This window comes from Hevea brasiliensis, chromosome 12 (assembly GCF_030052815.1).
Source record: "Hevea brasiliensis isolate MT/VB/25A 57/8 chromosome 12, ASM3005281v1, whole genome shotgun sequence".
Lineage (NCBI taxonomy): Eukaryota > Viridiplantae > Streptophyta > Magnoliopsida > Malpighiales > Euphorbiaceae > Hevea > Hevea brasiliensis.
In genome coordinates this window covers 23554007-23574716 of record NC_079504.1, presented here as the reverse complement: position 1 = coordinate 23574716, position 20710 = coordinate 23554007, and the positions used below count along the sequence as shown (strand labels likewise).

Genomic DNA, 20710 nt, shown 5'->3' with positions numbered 1-20710 from the left:
AGTTTTAATATTTGTTAGGTCAAAAAATAAATTAAGTATTTAATAAATTAATTCTAAAAAATATGGGCATGCGAATATGCATTTGATCAATTTTACATAGTTAATTAAAGAAAAACAAAACCCACTAATCATAAAATTGTGAAAAAAAAAATTCTTTTTTTTGACAGAGAATACATACAAAAGATAAGGACAGTATACACATCTTAACAAAATCATATTTAAAAAAATTATGAAGAAAAAAGAATAAAAAATGAAAATGGAATACACCTCTTAATAAAACCATACACGTCAAAGTTGTATTCTTCCCTGCAAGAATCCATGAAATGTTTGTGTGCAAATGGTGGTTTTCTCTGAGAATGACAGTTAGTTCTCTCGGACAAAAGAATTATTCATTATATTTATAGTGTGAACCCAAAAGAGAATTTTGTGGCGGTGGAAATGAATTTGTTCATTTCTTTCTTGTATTTTTAGCCTGAGAGCACGCACACAACTTGCTAACTTTATACTCTTGCTTCTTTTTTTTTTTTTTAAAAAAAATTGCTGTATTTCTTGTTTTCTTTGGAATCTTTTTCCTGTATTTCCAAACTTTAGTTTTACATCATTTTCTTCCTTTCACATTCATAACCTATCATCCAACCCCCCTCATCTCTCTCTCTCTCTCATTCACTTTGAGTTTGACCCGTTGCCAGCCACCGCAAACTCTCTACTCCAATGGAGACCCCATCCTGCACTCTATCTAGAGGATCTTCTCAGTGGAAATATTTTTTCAGTCTTCTCTTTTGCAGCTAAAAGCTTAAATAACCTACCTTCTTCTTTCATTTCTCTTTTTCTTTCCTCAAAAACCCTAATCGAAGCCATACACTGGCTCTAAAGGAAGAAGAAGATAGACACAGAGAGAGAAGGGGCTCACATCTCACATATGCCCTTAGCCTTTTACGGTTCAACCTGCTTTTGTTTGGTTTTCTGTTTTTCTTTCTAGACATCATAATCAAGATCTGTGCGCAAATTTTCTTTTCTTTTCACAGAAACTTTTGTTGATAGTGCAAGGCAAGTAAGAGATTGTCTCACGTTCAGATCAGGCTTTAAAAGATATGGGAACTTTCTTTAAAGCTGATTTAGAAGACATATGCAAGACTAATTCTTCAGCCTTCATTTACTTATTGATGGGTTCTTCTGCAGCGTCCCCATAATTGCTCTTTCGAATTATCTTTTACGTCTGTGCAACTTGGCAACTATCACCATCTCCTTTTCAGGTTCCACCATCAAAAACTAATTTTCTTTTTCATGTAAGTTATGGATTCTGGTAGTAGTGGTAGTATGCAATCATCAAGTGGTGGTGAAGAGTATGATTCAAGGCCCGAGTCACTCCCAGCTTTCTTGAATCCTTCTAGCCACTTCGGTCCTTTATCTGCAAACCCCCAACACCAGCCTTCCCTTTTCAATCACCACCAACAACCCACTTTGTTTGATCCTTCACCAAATCTTTTCCATGCTTTCTCTCAGTCGCCAGCAAACCCAAATCCCAGTACTCCACTACTAAATCTCGACGTGGTCCGGCCACGGGGCCTAAGATCTGACCCGGATTGCACTGACCACAATAGCAACCTTCTAGGTTCCTCAGCATCATCAAGCCAATCAATCTTGGGGGCTCAAGGATCAAATCAAGCTCCGCTTCCATCTATGCAATTGCGAGCCGTACAAGACAATGGAGCTCGCTCTTCTTCTCCTTCTGATCCAACACATGTAGTTGCCCGAAATCCCAAGAAGCGAACAAGGGCATCCAGAAGGGCACCCACTACGGTTCTCACCACGGACACGTCCAATTTTCGAGCAATGGTGCAAGAGTTCACTGGGATCCCAGCACCACCATTTTCAGGCTCGCCGTACTCTCGCAGGCTCGATCTTTTTGGCATAGTTGGGTCGAGTATGAGGTCTGGCCATTTGGAAACAATGGGCTCATCACTTTACCCTTTACGTCCCTCGGCTCAGAAGGTTCATCAACAATCTCCATTTTTATTCACCTCCTCCTCATCATCATCATCTTCTTCTTCTTCCTCTTCATTGTTGAACAATACTATGGTTGATGCTACTAATGCTGCTACCACTACCAATAATAACAATACAATGACCTTATCCATTCCAGCCACAAATAGTACTTTCAATCCAGCTAGTTCTATTAACTATCAACTGCCTTCTGATCTAGGCCTCTCCAAACAACCTCAAAATATGTTAAACGTGCAAAACCAAATGCTCTCGTTTCAATCACTTTTACAGCCTCCTAATCTTCACCCCTCACTTAATATCCCTGGTTTGGGTGCAAAGTCTCAAGCGAGCATGCCCTTACTTTCGCTCGAGGAACTGGGTATGAGCCATGGACAAATTAATGTAAACCTGAGTGGACTGCCAAGTCACGAAACAGCAGAAGGGATGCGACTGAGAAATGATGGGGTACGATCAAACAACAGTGGGAATCAAGATCACTTGAGGTGTTTTGACAACTGTAAGTTGAACTACTCAACTCCTTCATCGGATTTTCACCATGACAAAGGTTTGGAGAATGTTCCTCCAAGAGGTGAAGGTACGGTGGATTCATGGATTTGCCCTTCAGAATAGGAAACTAAGTGGCTAGTTTCAGGGAGTCCAAAAAGAGGAAGTAGACTATTGATCAGGAAGGTTTTTGCTGCAACTAATTAACCATGATCAAAACAGTAGTGTGTTGCTGGCGATCATGGTCATCCTGATCATGATGAGGCTAAGATTGTGCTTTTTAACCTGAGGCTCACCACTCCTTTGGCTTAAATTACAGCACCATCATATATCATCTATTTCGTTCCTTCTTTCTTTCTTTCCTTCTTTCTTATAAAAATAAACAAGAATTTTAGTACCAAATTATGAGACATGTGTAGATATCTCCTTTCTTCTTTATAATTGGCATTACACATCATTATTATAATTTTTTTTTGTAACTGTTACTTTTCTTTGTTCAGTTTGAGAAACTTTAGTTGTTGGGTTTCAATGGCCTGTTCACTCACTGCTAGAACGCAGAAAGCTAATTAATATAACCTAACCTAAATATGCAAAGTTTTCTTTCTCGCACCATGCATATACCCAGAAGAAGAAGAAAAAAAAGAGAGAGGTCGGTGCTGTGTAAATAAATATCTTGTCAGCTTCTTGGAATGATTTGCTGCTAATTAATGGGTGGTCCAGTTCTTGTTTTTCTTGAACACTAAATCCATATATCCTAAAATTGACAACTGTGGGGTTAAAAGCCAAAAGAACATTATCTTTTTTTCACCTTGTCATGGTCTTCATTGCAAAATCTTTCTTATATATTATCTAATTTCATGGTTCTTGATCTTAATGGCAATGGCATGCCTATGTTTTTGCTTTTTCGTAAGAGATGATATATAATAAGACTAGAGTGATTGGTGGCTAAGATTAAGGGAATCCTCACCTGCCGCAATCATAAACTACATGTTAAAAATGTCCGTCCCCATTATTGTTTCCTAATCTTTGATTATATATGATTCTTTAATTCCAATTAATTTTATTTTTGTTGAGAGATGCCCACTAAGAAAGCAGGGTATATATATTAAATATAATTAAGAGTCAAAGGTGTTGTATTTCACTTGGAGAATTTAATATTTGAATATAAAAGTTTTAGGAAAACATGTGCATATGTTCTTCCTTGCTCACCTAGGTTCAGACCAATCTCATTATCATTCGAAGACAAAAACTCATTTTCCTAAGGTGATTCCACCATCCAGCTGAATCATGTTCCACGGCACTCTCAGTTGTTAAATAAATCAAATTAATAGTCCAAATTAAGTATGTTTACATATTAACAAATAGATACAATCCCAAGAGAAAATAATAATAATAATAATAATAATAATAATAATAATAATGTGCACTATGCTCATATATTCTAATGGAATCGTTAAAATATGATGAACTCGTGATCCACACAAGCCATTTTGGTTAGTTGAGATTAGATAAGGATGTATACTACGTGTCTGTCTCATGTGTGGTGGATTCAGCATATATATAGACTCAGAAAATTATTTTATAGTAAAATAATTATAAATAAACATAAGTGATGTGAAATGATTTAATTGATTTAGTTTATAAATGACGTATTGTGTTATCACTCTTTCAATATTCTTATTTTAAAAAATAAATATTTGTATAATATTTTTTTTTAATATTTGAATTCTGATGAAAAGTTTAAAATTAAAAATTTATAATTTAAAAAAAATTAATATTATTAAATAAAAATTCATTCAATTCATCTATCTTGAAGCAACTGGAAAATATGGAATGAATTAGGAAAATCACGTGGGAAGTGGGCTAAGCGTATCTTATAATAATGCCCGTGATCTAATTTTTAAGAGGGTTTTGAGGAGATATGCACTCATGTAAATGGGATTAATGTCTCTAATTGATGACAAAATAATAGGATAATTTAAGCAAAAAGTCAATGATGATTATTACATGAAAATTTGTGATTGGCAGTCATAGATTTCCTTCACATGGTAGATCTTGGAGCCCAGAAAAGAGATCTCATGGATTCGAATATACAGTTGAAATAATGAAAGTATGATCAAATAATTATGGACATGAATAGCAGAAGGGCGTTGGGGGAGGAGGGGAAAGGAAAGAGATAGAGATTGTGATGAGCATATATAATATAATCTTTTGTGAATCATTTTGATAGCAAGAGGAATGATTAAGCATGAGAATTAGGGATCAATGGTATGATCAAAAGGAAAGATAAATTTAAAAAAAAAAATTAAGAACACTATAATGATAGAATTTTGGGGAAACAAATTAAGTAGAGAAATGATGATTATTAGGCAAAGCAAATTGGAAGATAAGGACATATTTTTGAGAGGGGGGGTTGGGTTGTGGTGACATGTGACACATTCTCTTTTGGAATCATGGTGGCCCATGCCAGAGAATAACCTGGTTTTTTGCAATGATGATTGTTTCTCTCTACCTATACATCCATCCATCCATCCATCTGCCTATCTCTCACTCACTTCACTTCACTTGTCTCTGCTGCCTTCTTCAGTCCTTCAGGGTCATGTGAGAGAGACTGTACACACTCTATGTTCTGAAAAAGATAGTGCAAGTGCATCCTCTCTCTCTCTCTCTCTCCCCTATGATCCAAACCCAAAAGTTGTATACCTTTTCATTCTTTACTATTCATTATCTCCCCATTTGCTATATATGGGACAAATCAATGTTAGGCTCGGGCATATATCAATATTTAATCTCACCAATCTTTGATTGTAACTTTCTGAATTGGGAAGTTGGAAAGCCCTCTCTCCTCTCATGTCTTTATTTCATAATACTAATTTTCCTAACCAAGTTTGAAAGCAAACATAATTAGAGAGAGACACCTATGACAATGCCTATTTAACCTTATGGGTTCCAATTAATCATCATTCATTTATTATGATTAAATAGATAATCCATTTCAAGTCTATGCTAAGCTTTTGGTGGGAACCCATTTTAATTTATTTATTTATTTAAGGCTATTGTATACGTAAGCAATGATGAAAGTGTATTCCAATATGACGCATGCGAGTCTTTGAACACTCTACTACCCCTTTCAAGTCCTGCCTTAATTTAGACTTGTGCTGCAAAATTAGACCATTAATTTCGTGGCCTTCTCAAATAACGTGCTTTATAATTGTTTTTAATTTTTCATTAGTACATTGAAAATTCTTCACCTCTTTATTTGAAATTAGAATTTTCAAGAGTTTAATTCAATTAATTTTTTCTAATTAATTTTCATCTTTAAAATGAATTTTTTTTTTATTTTTTTTAACTTAAAAAATAAAAATCAAGAACGTTCATCTTATAAAAAGAAAAGAGGCTAATATCAATTCTATGTACAATGCTTGATTTGGAGAAGAGGTTTGGCAAATGGCAATTGGTATCCTATTCCTAGTCACTCATTTCTCTATACTCAGTGCAGTTAGGTAGCCCTATACCTGGCTATATGGTTTGATTTCGAATCATGATTGGAACATATTTGAATCGGACTGTTGAATCTCGATTTCCAATAATTTTGGTTTTAGTAGTTTTTGTTCGGTCTCATCTTATAACTCCGAACTAGAGCTGATTCAGGATTTGAATCAATTTGAATTTTGATTCAACTGTAAATTGCTCAAATTAAATTTAAAAAAAAATTGGTTTAACATTAATAAAAATTAAATTATATTATTTTAAACAAAATTTATTGTATATTTTCTAAAAGAAAGAGACTACAATTTAATACTTTCTCAATTGTGCATATTTTTAATTAAAATTTTCTTTTAAGAGATTGATAGAGTAAAAATTCACACTAAGATGAGTGATATGGCTTTAATATTAAACCAAACCATGCTAGGCTCCGTCATCAAACTATATCCGGTTAAAACCTTAAATTGTAGTTTGTACTGGTCTTTGCTTCCATATTCAACTCAACAAATTAAAAGTCTTGTTGGGATGTACGTAGTTCTTCCATTCCATGTACCACCTAAGCTACTTGACCCAACTGCTTCATCGAAACTTCAAATTTCTCCCCAATACACTCTAATACAAACAATTTTTCAAATACTCCATTATTCAATTATTTCTCCGATATATCTAAAATAAAATTTTTCTTGTACCTCATACACTACATGTAATTATATACAAGTAATAATTAGTATGCTCAGGGAGAGATAATTATCTTTGGCATTTTACATGCCAATTCAAAGACTATACATGCCCATTATCTCTCTGTTCTATATTTTTTGTTCTGTGTGTATACGTGTATTTTTAATTAATTTTAAAAAAATTAAAAAAAAAATTAGTGGAGACGTGAAATTTGTCTGCCTCAGCAGGTCTTAAGTTATTTTCGTGATCCCCACATGTTCCCCACTTACACATTTTTTTCATTTTAATTTCTTTTACCTTAGAATCAGAAGATAAATATGTGCGCAGCTGCCACTAACAATTCACAATTGTGATGCTACATGAGATTTTAATAATGAATGAATTTTAACTTAATAATATTAAAATTATTAAATTTTAAATTTATATTCTAATTAAAGCTAAATAAAAGAAAATTTTAATAATTTTAATAAATTTAACCCGCTGTGGCCTGTGGGGTTAAACTTCACCAATCACCACCTTCTTTTACCCTTCTCAGAATAAATATTATACGACAAGAATTAGAATCAAATCCCTTACCGTATCATTTCCTGTCACGACCTATATGCATTGCAAATATTTGAACCTTTCATTTACATTTATGTTTCACGTGGAATATAAATTTATGACATTGCACCTATATACATGTTAAAATAAATAAAATTATCTACGATAATATAATTCTAAATAAATTTATAATTTTTTTTAATCATTTTTATATTTATATAAATAAATATAAATTTAATTAATTAATTAAATAGATTTAGAAGTTTTAATTTTAAGAATATTTAATCACAATTTTTATTTTTTATTTTTTTTTAAAGGTGTTGAATGTTCCTTATTATTGAGAGCGAAAGATAAAAGGAAAAAGTGAGGGCCTGGAATTGGGCTGAATCCTAGGCAGTGGTGGGTGGCGGCAGTAGAAACTAGAGAAACAGGGTGTTTCCTCACGGCAATGTGACGCAAAAAACGACGTCAGTGCCAGTTCATGCTTTCAAAAGCGCCGAGACACGTGTTGAACCGTAGGGGGCGAGAATCAAGGACGAAGAAGAGACGTTTGTGGCTGACAAAGCCATATTCATGTGGTAAAGGTCTTCGACGGAAAAAAAAAATGTGGTAAAGGTGGGGTCCAAATTGCCAAGTCGGGTGTCCAGGTTAACGGTGGAAATCACCCGATTTAATTAATATTTTTAGTATTTAAATTTATTTTAAATTATTTAAAATTATTCAAAAGTTAACTACAATTATTTAAATAACAATCAATTCATTTAATTTTATATATTTTAATTAATAATTTAATAATATATTTTTACTAATAATTTATAATTTAAAATTTTAATTTATTTTAAATAATTTTTAGAATTTATTAATTTAAATAACGTATATAAAAGAATTTATAAATTATAATATATTTAATTAATTATCTATATTAATAAATTTAAATTATAATTAAATCTTTATGGTGTTGTCTCTAAAAGTATTTAAATTAAACAAACACAACACCACCAAACACAAAATTCAAACATAATAAAGAGATTATTTTTTACATTTAAATTCATGTTAAATTTAATTATATATCACCAAAATTCATTTTAATAGGATCAAAGAGGATAAGTATAAAATTGGTTGATATGTCGGAGAAGAATTGTTGAAATTAAATATTAAACATTTTTCCGTAACGCCCAATTGATGTGGGACATTAACATAATCTAGGATGTTGCAGAGAGCGTGTAGAGCTGAATTCTCGAGGCGGAGCACGAGAGGGAACTTGAGTGGAAAGCAATTTAATTTGTAATATTAAAAAATTAAATTATTTAATATATTAAAAGTAATACTTCAAATCAATCAGCTTTAATTTGTAATATTAAAATCGTCTTCATAAGGGTCTCTGTATACAAAAAAAATAATATTACTTTAATATTTATAAATTTAATATTAAATTAATTTCTAATATTGTCGAATTAATATAATAAAAAAATTAATAATAGTTTCAATTATAATGACAGAGCTTTGAAAACGCTTATTTCACTTACATGAGCGTAGTAGCATGGGCATGTGGCCCATACATGTAAGCGATCTTGGGTTCTTGACCCAACCAAGTTCATGGGCTTCGTTCATCAAATGGGTTGCAAAAAGTAGCCCTCTGTGTTTGTTGTTTGATCCACTTTTCCAAGAAGATACAATACAAACCTCACAAAATAATTTAATGAAAATAATTTTAAATTAATTATATTTATTTTAAATTTAATTATTATTGTTTTTATCATTTAAGTTCATTTAATTTTATATATTTAAATATTAAATATATTATTTTATATAATTATATTTTAAATTTTAATAAATATTATAAAATTTTTATAATTTATATTCAATTAATTATTTAAATAAAAAAAATCAGATATTAATAAATATTCAATGTATAAAATTGAACTCCACACAAATAGTTTTTCCATGCTGACAAACTCAACTGCATACTATTCAAAGTCCCATCCCCCAAAACAAGCCCACTTGTCTGCTAATATTCTTCATCCACAAGACAAGAGAAGATCCATGCTAATTCATTCGCATCAACGATAAGGACCTTCAAGAACAAGAAAAGGAAAAGCGTAGACAGAGAAAATGAAGCGAGAGGCTGTGACTTTGGTGCTGGTGAATCTAGCTGGGATCATGGAGAGAGCAGACGAGTCTTTGCTTCCTGGAGTGTATAAAGAAGTTGGTGCTGCCCTTCACACGGATCCTACTGGACTTGGGTCCTTGACTTTGTTTAGGTCTATAGTGCAGTCCTCTTGCTATCCCATAGCTGCATATTTAGCCGTCAGGCATAATCGAGCCCATGTTATAGCTCTTGGTGCCTTTCTCTGGGCTGCTGCTACTTTCCTCGTTGCCTTCTCTTCCACTTTCTTTCAGGTATAAAACTCATATCCTTCTTTCTTTCTTGTGTGTGTGGGTCTTTGTGAAAATTGAACAAAAAAGAAGGAAATTGGATGTTTAGGCGATGTAATTTTGTGTTTCTTTAATTGATTGTCTAACATAAATGAGAGAGTCAAACCAAGTCTAATAGTTGGGATTAGTCGAATTGGGTTTGGTTTAGTCGAATTGGGTTTGGTTGAGCACCTAATTACTATTATATACATCTGATTACAACAAATTTAATTCATTATCATCTTTAAACATGAAATTGAATAATGATCTGTGGAGTTGTTAATTGGCCTTTGGATTGCTGATTGTGGTAATTACTGATTCTTGAATCGTAATTACGGAAGGCTGTTCTTGATTTTACAGTAGAATGCTGGGAAAGAAAATTATAAAGGGTTATCTGTCATCAATTGTATTGCACAGAATAGAATAATGCGAGGATATTCCTTCTAAGTTTGGTTTCATTCTTTATTCGTGACTGAGATTCATATGACAAAGACTTAACAGCTTTATTGTCTTGACATTGGGGGAAGTGTGGATTTTTAATATGGAAATTTAATCACTAGTAATGCTGTGAATGAATTGCTGAAATATATAGAATTCAAATTTATCTTTGGCTTCTGATTCAATGCTGAATCTGATTGATTTATAATACCTAACGAGGGAATGAGAGAAACTTGAGCAAACCTCAAATTTAACAGGGATTTGGAGCGTGGCTTAAATGCCTGGACTCAGAGGAAGTGTTTTATATAAATTTATAAGCAATGAAAAACTTTTCGTTTGTCACTTGAAAATGATAGCCTGCTAAGATGAGAAGAATGAGATCTGTGTAATTTAATGAGAGGCCTTGATTTTATGAATGGTGAAGTTCTCTGAGGATTTGAACAGGTTAAAAAATGGAATGATTCTATTTAGATGCCACTGAAGTTGATAAGTGAGCTTCTCTGTATGGAGTGGGTTCATCCATCATATGTTACAGAAGATTAAATTGTTGCATGCTCACTTCAAATTTAGTTTAACTCAAATAATTCACTTTCATCTGGTTCCAAGTGCTCCTTGTCAATTTAAATTGTGCATAAAGTTTCAACTGCCTCATATCGAACATAAAGAAAATAGTTAAAAATAAGTACGTTTCACTTTACGCGTGAGATTTTATTATGTGATTTTTGGTAACAATCATAAGACATTCTATGATGTGCAACCTAAGAACCATAATCCGTAGCATAGCAACTGATATTATTGCTTTTCAAGTCATTCAGCTTTTCTCAAACAGGTGGCTGTATCGAGAGCTTTGAATGGCATTGGGCTTGCTATAGTTGCACCTGCTATCCAGTCCCTTGTAGCTGATTCAACCAATGATAGCAACCGTGGCACAGCCTTTGGATGGCTACAACTAACAGCCAACCTTGGTTCGGTTATTGGGGGACTCTGTTCACTATTGATAGCTCCAATAACATTTATGGGAATCCCTGGATGGAGGCTTTCATTCCATCTTGTTGGAATAATTAGTATTGTAGTAGGAGTATTAGTCTACCTTTTTGCCCGTGATCCACACTTTTCAGATGATAATGTGAAAGCTAGGAATCAAGATGCAAGTAAATCCTTTTGGTCAGAAGTGAAGGATCTGTTTCAAGAAGCCAAATCAGTTATAAAAATTTCATCTTTCCAGATAATTGTGGCTCAGGGAATTACTGGTTCATTCCCTTGGTCAGCTATGACGTTTTCAGCAATGTGGTTAGAGCTTATTGGCTTCTCCCATGAGAAAACTGCATTTCTCTTAGCATCGTTTGTAATTGCTGGTTCCTTTGGGGGCCTTTTTGGAGGCAAAATGGGAGATATCCTTTCCACACGTTTCCCAAACTCTGGAAGAATAATTCTAGCACAGATAAGCTCTGCATCAGCAATCCCTCTAGCAGCATTGCTTCTGTTGGCTTTACCTGATGATCCATCAACAGCAATCGCACACGGATTTGTTTTGGTCATTATGGGGTTGTGCATCACTTGGAATGCTCCAGCTACAAACAAGTACAGACTCTTGTCTTATTTCTTCCCTTCTTTCTTCCTTAATTTCGATGTCTTTTTTCATTTTGTTTTGTTATAATCTCATTTAGGTATACAAAACATCAATATATGTATATCCAGTAAACTCATAAGGCTTCTGTTATTTTTTTTTTTTTCCTTAAAAAAAAGCACCATAGAGCTTTTGGATACCTCATAGCCATAGGAATGAAAGCACTCAATTGAAAGCAAAAGCATTTGATACACAAGCAAGTTCATTGTGTAAAATAGAGCATAGAAGATGTGGGAACTAGGTCACTTGTAGAGCCAAAACTCTGTAGTTTCATATGCATGAATATAGCACCGAACATTATTGAGATTGCTTAATGGTAATTATTATGGTCTGCAGTCCAATTTTTGCAGAAATAGTTCCTGAGAGATCCCGGACAAGCGTCTATGCTTTGGATCGATCATTCGAGTCCATACTGTCATCATTTGCTCCTCCAATAGTTGGAATACTAGCTCAACATGTTTATGGTTATAAACCCATTCCTAATGGATCTACTGAATATGAAGAGATTGCTACAGATAGAAGAAATGCTGCATCATTAGCCAAAGCTTTGTATACAGCAATAGGAATACCAATGGCCCTGTGTTGTTTCATTTATTCTTTCCTCTATTGTACCTACCCAAGAGACAGAGAGCGGGCTCAGATGCAAGCATTGATAGAGTCAGAGATGGAACAGTTGATGTTAGATGATTCACCTAGAAGTGGAGAATACTCCCAAGTTCAGTTATTTGAAGCTGAAGAACCATCTGTTAAAGACAGAAGTGTTATCGAAATGAATTACGAGGGGGAGGATGGTCTTGATCTAGATGCCGATGATGAGAAGATGGTGCTTTACCGCCAGCTAACATTCTCTAACTTAGGTGAATAGCACAATTTGAGTTTGATAAAGATGACGAAGACAAGCAATTAATTAATAGTCTCCATGGCTGGTGAAAGTTAAAAGAAGATGAAGCTGGCTTAACCTACAATGGCTACTTCCTAATAAAGCATTTCGGCTTATGAAACAACAAATTTCTTGGTTGGATATTGTTGGGAATTTTTCTTAGTTATGGTTCATTAGAGTAGCCATCTACGACTCTCTTGTTTTGGCCATAAATTATTCATTGGTGTGTGATCAATGAGAATTACCGTAGGGATCGGCTTATTGCATACCATATAGGTCTTCAGTTCTTTTTAAATTTTTTTTTTTTTTTGTAAAATGTTAAAGATTCTTTTACACTGATATATTTGAAAAAGCATACTTCATTCTCCTTCCCTATACACAATAAATATAACCTACTTTTACAGGAGATGCAAACTATAACAGATATCAAATGTACATATGTCTCTGCAGACCGATGCAATTTGAGAGATGGGGCAGATAACACCAAGGAATTGAATGCTCAGCTGGGTTTTCTAGCAGAAAACATCACAAATCGACCATTCCTTATAGCTGTAAATCCAACTAGCCCGCAGGCTCTGCAGATATCTTCCAGTTCACGTTCATGTAAAAAGATATGATTGCCCGCTAGTGCCATATTCTAGAATGATACGCAATTATTCATTGTTACTCGTACAATCAGTAAAAGCTTGATGGTTGGATCAAATTCTTTCAAGCAAAGCTTGTTGAATAAACTTGATGTTATAGCAGACACGCAAATTTAAGCATACATACAATCGCATAGTATAAGAAAAAAGAAGAATAATAGCACAAGATTTAGAATTTACGTGGTTCGACTGTAAGATCTACGTCTATGGGCAAAATAAGAGAAAAAGTTTCACTATAATGAAAAAAGCAATATACAATCACTCGGAACTCTCAAACCCAACTCCAGTGTGTTTCTCGAATATCTCACAATTCTAACCCATGCCCAAAACCCACTAGTGATCTCATTTTTTATCCCAATTGGATCGCAGCACGAAGCTTTCAAATCGGATTACAATTCGAGTCCATGAAGAAATATCCAAAATTCAAGTTACATAAAAATAACACTTGAAAACCTTGGGAAAGAACATATTGAAAAGAAGTCTTCTGAATAGCAACATCAAAAATTGAACCAAGTCCTAATTAAAACAGCCACATAGTAGCTCTCTTTTTCTTTTCATCATCATCTCCTCCTATTTTTTGGTTTTACCATGCTAGGACATAAAAGTCCTATCACAAGAGAAAATTAGCAAATTCCATGATGATCTCAATACAAGAGATGCTGATGGAAAAGGTTTGATCTGTTTCAATGTCATTAACTGAAACTCTAATTATTTTACTAGACCTTTTTTTTTTTCCCAAACGTGAATGCTAAATGGAAATATTTGAAGTGCAGCCATTCAAGTTCCGAACAAAACAAAAACAAAAAACCAAAAGAAAAAAAGAAAAAAAATACCTGGCGCAGAGGCCCCAAGAGTGGGAAGAAACTGAAAGGCCCATCAAGTATGAAAGTCGTAGCAACGAAAACGCCTTCAGGTTTCAGAACTCGACTAATTTCAGCTACCTATAAAACAGCAGATAACAAATCAAGAGATCTTATACTGGCTAAGCAAGGGCTTGGGATCTTGGAAAGCACAGTTGCATACAGGAGGCTGCTGTTAGACATCCTTCATCTCAAAATCTAGAAACTGAATTCATATCTTGCATGTGTTTAAGGGTTTATCAGTTTTCTGAGTCATATCCTTTCTTCTCTTTTTTCCAGAGTACTTTATGATATCCCTTAACATATGAAATCCAATATTGCAAGCGAACCAGAGAGTGTAATGAATTTCAATTCTATTAGGTTTATGTTTCTGATATACTGACAGAAAAACACTCCACAAAAAAATTAGGAGGAAGCCTCCATTTAATCCAGGGGAGAAATGCATATGTGCAACATGAAGAGGATTTAGAAAGAATTTGCTGGCTGCAATTATCTATCAACTTTTGAAGAGAATATCGAGTCAAAGAATCAAGCTTTCCAAGCTTGCATGGCAACTAGACAAAAGTGAACTCTAACGAAATAAAGGGAAAATAAAAGTATGCTGGAAGAAAGAGAAAATATTGTAAAGAAGTCAAATATATAAAGTATAACCAAGATTATTCATCACACCAGAATTTTTAAAATGTAAACCATAAACTCATAAAGCAAATAATACCAACAACAGAGAGAAAACAAGAAAGCTCAAATGAGATTTGTCTATCAAAGCTTTCAATGGAGTTCAAAAAGCTGTTTTCATGCAATAAGGCTAAGCTAAGAGAATTTATGGAATAAATACTTTGAGTTTTCATAATTAAGGGAAAAAATATAACAATATCGGAAGGGTGAAGTATGAATCTATGGAATAGGTACTCCAAGTTTTCATAATTAAGGAAATAAAATAATGATCTAGAACATCAAATTTGTGAAGCACAAACATAATAAATGCCTGATGCTTTTTGAGGTGTAAACCTCTTGCTTTCCTTACCTGCCTCGCTCTCCTTAAGGTGTGAACCTTATACGCCTTTCAAAACAACAGCTACCGATGTGCCAGTAATGAACTCAAGTGAGTAGAACAACTATCTTAAAATATCCAAGTAAAAGAAAAGCTTACAGCTGCTGATGGGGAAGGCCAACAGTGTATAGCAGCACCAGCATGGACAGCATCAACAGAGCCAGAAAGAAAAGGAAGTCTAGAGATATCTGCTCTGACCAATATTAGGTTCCTAGATACTCAATCAGAAACAAAGCCTTAAATTATAAATTAAAAAAAATAATAAAAAAAAAGTCAAGATTTTTTTACATGTTGTAACTAATAAAATTTATAAGTTTCATCCACCCATTGAGATTGGTTAAATATCATCCAATAAACAAAATGCCTTTAAATTAAAAGAATTGATTCGTACTCTCTGGGAAAGTTTTCCTCCTGCATGATGAATTCATAGCACTGCCGTAGCATGTTTTCTGAGTAGTCCAGGGCAACAACATGAGAAAACAAACCACTCTTGGCAAAAAGTCTTGAAAATAATCCACTACCACAACTAGCATCAATAATATTTCCACCTAAACCTGGCTGCAGGTAATCCTTCATCAATTCAAACTGCATTACAAATCCCTGTATCTTTAGCAGCAATAACATAAAATAATGGAAAAAAAAAAAACTAGCAGAACCTAATTAATATCACTTCAATTTACCAAACAGCATCAATTATTATCAAGATATATCTTACATATGTTAGCATTTTACAAGGCTAATTGTGTAAGCAAAATGAGTCTGTTTTGCATTTCTGTGCACTCAGTTAGGCCATTTAACCAATCCACAAAATGGAACTTGAGATGAATGATGATAACTCCATTGCGTATTATGATGCTTAAACAAACTATTGTTTCTAGAGAATATTCATATAAATATATACATTATTATATTTATAAGGTTGAGACAGCATGCTTTTCACTGCCAGAAAGAATTGCGCAGGGTGAAGGTTGTAGAAGACAATCATTAAAAGAACTCTATGACTGGGAAAAAAAATTGCCCAAGTAACTTCAAATAAAGAAACTGTCCTATCATCACCTCTTTCTCTGGGCCAGGGAAACCACCCCATATGAAATTTTGACGCCAACCCCTCTCATAGAGAAATGATATCAGTGGAAGCCTGCTTCAAGAAATTATTAAGATACGTATAAGGGAGATGTTAGAAAGAAGAGGGAAAAAACTTTGATGGTGTATTCAGTAGTTTTATATTGATTGAGCACAATAGCACAAACAAAAAAAATTAGCAGTGACATAAAGAAAGCAGGAGCTTAAGGATGGTCTTGCATAGCACCAAATACCTTAGTAGATACTATTTGTTCATATGCCAAGAGAAAGCATAATATTCCAAGTTTCATGCTCTACCTATGCTGCATGCAGCACCGAAGCTAATTTTCTCACATAAGATCAAACAAGCAAGACATGGCACCACAGAAATAGGTCCCTAGTTCTCTTGTCACACACGTGGTTGCACAAACTACATTTGCATTCATCCAAGAAAACTAGTCTGGAGTTGCAACTAAAATTTCCTACAGTCACTTGTGTAGTTCAGATTGACTAACTATACACACCCAACACAGGATTCTTCAGGTTCCCACATCTCAAAATCACAGTTCTAATCACACTATTGGGCTTCTGCATTAAGCTCAGAAATCAGATTACTTAATTAATTCAACCGTTTCTTTTACTTGACAAGTTACACAGTTCCAAAAACAGTGGATATGCCAATTCCAATCTATGCACACCCAAGTCTGAATGTGTAGGTGTATGAACGCTATCTCATCAAAAACAGAATCCCAATGGATAGTATTTCCACACCTGAAAAGTTCAGTAGCCAATGGCATAGAATCGTCAAATTTACTGGACCCACTAGCCACAGTCAATTCAAGATGTGTTTCCTTGCCAGAATAAGTCTTCTTACAACAGCCACAATGCAAACTAGACCCAGCACAATCTCTGCAAAATAAAATAATCCATATATCAAAACCAGATAATTCTCAACAAAAAATCAGTATTCTTTTTATTTTATTTGGCACCAACCGACACTCAAATTCAATAACTCACAACCTCGGCTACACTAAAATCAGTATTTAATTAACGTGATATAACTTACACAGACAAGACGCGATCCCCTATCCAAGACAAGGGCTCGTAGCATACGGGACAAGCTAAAATGTTCTTACTGATACTGACCTCTTTTTCAACCACAACAGGATCCTAAACAAAAACATATACAAAAAGCGATTAATTATTTCAGCTTCGCTGCAATTAGCAACCAAACAGACGAACCGATAAGCGAAAAAGAAAAAAGCAAACCAGCGGCTTGGTTTCGACGAAGGCAGTAGATGAGGCACGAATTTTTGACGCGAAGCTCGAGCTCCTTTGTTTGATAAGCGGTGTATAATAGGCGTTGAAGAAGCAGCGCCTAGAATTGGTGAATTGAGTCGGAAGAAACACGGAGGCGAGAGCGGTCATAATTGCGGTGGCCATGGCTTCTCACTCTGAGCAGAAAATGTTGGTTTATTTCGGACACCAACGTGTTCTATTATATGCCTAAAAAATGCATTGCTTTTGTCCCGGTGTTCGCCGGGTAATTGGAATCTGAGCTAGTATTGGGCCTGTTTATTCTGGGCCTTTCTGGCCCAATTTGGTAGGCAATTACCTTTTTTTTTTCTTGTAAAGCATTTATTTTTGGAGTGTGTATAAAAATTTAAAAAAGTAATAAAGTACATATTTAATTTTTTTTTATTTTAAAAATACTTAAAATCAAAATGTATGATTATTTTTCTTCTTCGTTTTTTATTTTTCATTATATTTAATTTAATTATATTTTTATGTTTCTTTCTTCTTTCATATTTTATAATTGTATTACAATTTTATATTATACTTTAATAACCATATTAATTATATTTCTATTTAAATTTATATCAATCCTATTTTAATTTAGATTAAATTATTAATATAATAATATTTTAATTTGTACTCAAATAATATATTTATAAAAATAGCAATTTCATTAAATTTTGTTACTAATTTTCATTATTATCTTTAAGTAATTATAGTATTAAAAATCAAATTTTATCTGTAATTTATTAGGCAAATTATATTTTAATTTTTAACTTTTTTAATTTTTACTTATTATTTTAATTGCATAATAATTTATATTTTTTTCTCTTCATCATTTTTGTTGGGATGATTCCAGTTGTATTCTATATAATCAAAGAATTTTTTTGTGCTTTCTTTTATATATTTTTATTGGTCACTTCTCTTTATTTCGACGGTGCCTAGTTCACCTATATTTTTTTGTTTTTCTATTTATTTTTCAATACATTAATTTTATTTATGATATATATAAAAATATAAATAAAAGAGAGAATTTGTGAACGAATAAAATAAATTAATTTTTATATATTTAAATTGACTGGTAAATATTCTAATTATCAATATTAGTTAAAAAATAAATTTGGATTGCACAAACATTTATATATTAATATATCTAAAAGACAAAAAAAAAATTAAATAACAAGCCCGTCTAGCTCAGTCGGTAGAGCGCAAGGCTCTTAACCTTGTGGTCGTGGGTTCGAGCCCCACGGTGGGCGTTCTTGTTTTGTTTTTCATAATTGAATTGGGTACATTAAAATAATATTAATTTGGATTCAAGCAACCAATTTATTTAAATATTATCATCCCATTGCCGACACATCTTATTGGCTAGGCACATGACAAATGTTGAAGTTTCATTACAAGTCCATAAAATTAAATTGATAGTTGGTTGATGATATTGATGTTAAGTAAAATGACACTATTTCCTTAACTTGTAATTAGTACCGTTGATGTCATCTAAATTATGAAAAATAAACATGAACTTCTCTAAAAATGGGATATATTTTGTACCAAACTATACTAGAAAAAAATAAATTCCTAATTCCATAATAAATTATTAATTAAATGCCATAATTTTATTTTGTTTCTTATAATAATAATAATAATTTGAATTCAATAATCAAATATTTGAATTGTAATATATGAAGTTAAAATTTAATGTTTATAAAATAAAATATTTCAAAAAAAATGCATAAAAGTAAAATTAAAAAGTGAAATAATTAATAATAAATAAATCAATAAAAATATAATAATACCTTAAGAAAGTCGAGGCTATGGGTTGTTTGAGGAATGAGGAATCCACATTTTTGTTTGTTGGGTGTTTTTTTCCAAAGATTTGCTTGTTGGGTGTGTTGGATAGAAATGTGGGACATATAATTATCCCCAAACTCGGTTTTTGGGTCCATTCTTCCTTTATAATTTAAACTCTGGTCTCTTTGCTTTTTTTTTTTTTTAATATTTAAATTCAAAATCTCACAATATTAACGATTATTTTAATATCATTTAATGATATATTTTCATTAAATAAATACGTATTCTTATTCCTATTGCATTTAAAATGTTTTTTTTCAATTAATAAACTTCTCATAAATCTAAAAATGGGTATAAATTATTACGCCAAACATATCATTATTTTTAATAAAAATAAATAAATTTTATTCATAGAATCATATAATAAATACAATAAATTTAACTCTTAAATTTAAAATATTATAAGTAAATTATTCTCTTATATATATCACTTGTAACTTAACTCCAAGATCATGGCACTATTTTCATTGTGAAAAATTGTTTGATGATGTTGTTTTGTTTTTTTTTTTTTTATTGATTATAATTTCACACCATAATTGGTGTTATAACATTTAAGAGTTCAAAAAAAATCTGATAATGTTATATCAATCTTAAAAATTATACGGAATTGTAAAATGTGAATAAATAACACATCGACTAATCCCTCAAGATTAAAACTCTTATAATCAAGAGAATAAAAAAAAAAAATTCTCATATAAAAACTCTCAGTAAAATGGGTACTGGATGAACACATTTCTCCTTTACAGCAACGATGAAATATTGAAAATAAGGGATTGATTGGGCGCCCTTAAGTAGTTTGTCTCATTTCTAAGGAGCTTTTCAGTAATTAGATGCAAATACAAATTTACTGTAATACTATTGATCACAAAATCATCCAGTAATAAAGAGCATACGAAGCTAATTCAAAAGGCAATTAACAATAAAATCTTGTTTAGCCACCAAGTAAGTGATAATGAGAATCCTTTCATATGTATATGATTGTAAAAGAAACAACGAAATCATATGTATATTTGTTATAGGAAAGTAAGAGAAATTCATCTCTCGTTCTCGTAATTATGAGACTAATGTGATGAATTACCATTGATTCACGCAATAGTGTTGAGTAGGTTTGTCTAGTTTACCACCACACCACACGTGAAACTTGGCATGTGTCCCACGAAATGATTCAATATGAAGTGGCCAAGTGAATGGGGCATCTAAGTTCACAATTTCTTTTTGATTGCTCACATGGGGGTGTGGCGTTGAGAAAGTGAAAATGATGCATTTCTTCTTTCAATTAAAGGGAAAAAAAAAAAAAAAGTCATCAATCAATTGGCAGTTGGGTTCAAATTCAATCCTCTCAAATTTTAACAAATAAAATTTAATTTTTTTTAAAAATTAATACCACTGCTT

The 20710-nt window shown here is 32.7% G+C and overlaps 3 protein-coding genes and 1 non-coding gene across 6 annotated transcripts; 3 read left to right on the top strand and 1 right to left on the bottom strand.

Moving 5' to 3' along the window:
- The first annotated feature begins 568 nt into the window (after positions 1 to 568).
- Positions 569 to 2953, top strand: LOC110633781 (uncharacterized). The gene has a single exon (XM_021782538.2). It carries the CDS (start codon positions 1294 to 1296, stop codon positions 2611 to 2613), a length of 1320 nt encoding a protein of 439 aa, XP_021638230.2. The 5' UTR covers positions 569 to 1293; the 3' UTR covers positions 2614 to 2953.
- A 6180-nt stretch (positions 2954 to 9133) lies between these two features.
- On the top strand, positions 9134 to 12825 carry LOC110633772 (uncharacterized). Of its 2 annotated transcripts, none has more exons than XM_021782520.2 (3): positions 9134 to 9594; positions 10877 to 11628; positions 12025 to 12195. In XM_021782520.2, exons 1-3 carry the CDS (start codon positions 9307 to 9309, stop codon positions 12035 to 12037), a joined length of 1053 nt encoding a protein of 350 aa, XP_021638212.2. In that variant the 5' UTR covers positions 9134 to 9306; the 3' UTR covers positions 12038 to 12195. The 2 variants fall into 2 exon arrangements, with proteins under 2 accessions (XP_021638212.2, XP_021638211.2); XM_021782519.2 differs by having other exon boundaries at positions 9137 to 9594; positions 12011 to 12825.
- Positions 12826 to 12895: 70 nt separating this feature from the next.
- LOC110633777 (uncharacterized methyltransferase At1g78140, chloroplastic) lies at positions 12896 to 17680 on the bottom strand. Of its 2 annotated transcripts, none has more exons than XM_021782531.2 (8): positions 17441 to 17680; positions 17238 to 17341; positions 16943 to 17080; positions 16166 to 16247; positions 15501 to 15667; positions 15209 to 15320; positions 14032 to 14139; positions 12896 to 13191 (listed from the first exon to the last, which is right to left on the bottom strand). In XM_021782531.2, the coding sequence occupies exons 1-8, from the start codon at positions 17612 to 17614 to the stop codon at positions 13054 to 13056; spliced, it is 1023 nt and encodes a 340-aa protein (XP_021638223.2). In that variant the 5' UTR covers positions 17615 to 17680; the 3' UTR covers positions 12896 to 13053. The 2 variants fall into 2 exon arrangements, with proteins under 2 accessions (XP_021638223.2, XP_021638222.2); XM_021782530.2 differs by having other exon boundaries at positions 15501 to 15694; positions 17441 to 17679.
- Positions 17681 to 18650: 970 nt separating this feature from the next.
- On the top strand, positions 18651 to 18723 carry TRNAK-CUU (transfer RNA lysine (anticodon CUU)). The gene has a single exon. It is a non-coding gene; the product is annotated as a tRNA-Lys (tRNA).
- Positions 18724 to 20710: the final 1987 nt, after the last annotated feature.

What these genes read in the sequence shown, in the direction of transcription:
- LOC110633781 (XM_021782538.2), top strand. Translation starts at nt 1,294, where the DNA reads ATGGATTCTGGTAGTAGTGGTAGTATGCAATCATCAAGTGGTGGTGAA.
- LOC110633772 (XM_021782519.2), top strand. Translation starts at nt 9,307, where the DNA reads ATGAAGCGAGAGGCTGTGACTTTGGTGCTGGTGAATCTAGCTGGGATC. An exon ending in TCTCTTCCACTTTCTTTCAG is followed by an intron (nt 9,595 to 10,876) that starts GTATAAAACTCA and finishes TTTCTCAAACAG; the next exon opens with GTGGCTGTATCGAGAGCTTT. An exon ending in AATGCTCCAGCTACAAACAA is followed by an intron (nt 11,629 to 12,010) that starts GTACAGACTCTT and finishes TATGGTCTGCAG; the next exon opens with TCCAATTTTTGCAGAAATAG.
- LOC110633777 (XM_021782530.2), bottom strand. Translation starts at nt 17,614, where the DNA reads ATGGCCACCGCAATTATGACCGCTCTCGCCTCCGTGTTTCTTCCGACT. An exon ending in GGGGATCGCGTCTTGTCTGT is followed by an intron (nt 17,081 to 17,237) that starts GTAAGTTATATC and finishes TTTATTTTGCAG; the next exon opens with AGATTGTGCTGGGTCTAGTT. An exon ending in TTGGCTACTGAACTTTTCAG is followed by an intron (nt 16,248 to 16,942) that starts GTGTGGAAATAC and finishes TTCTTGAAGCAG; the next exon opens with GCTTCCACTGATATCATTTC.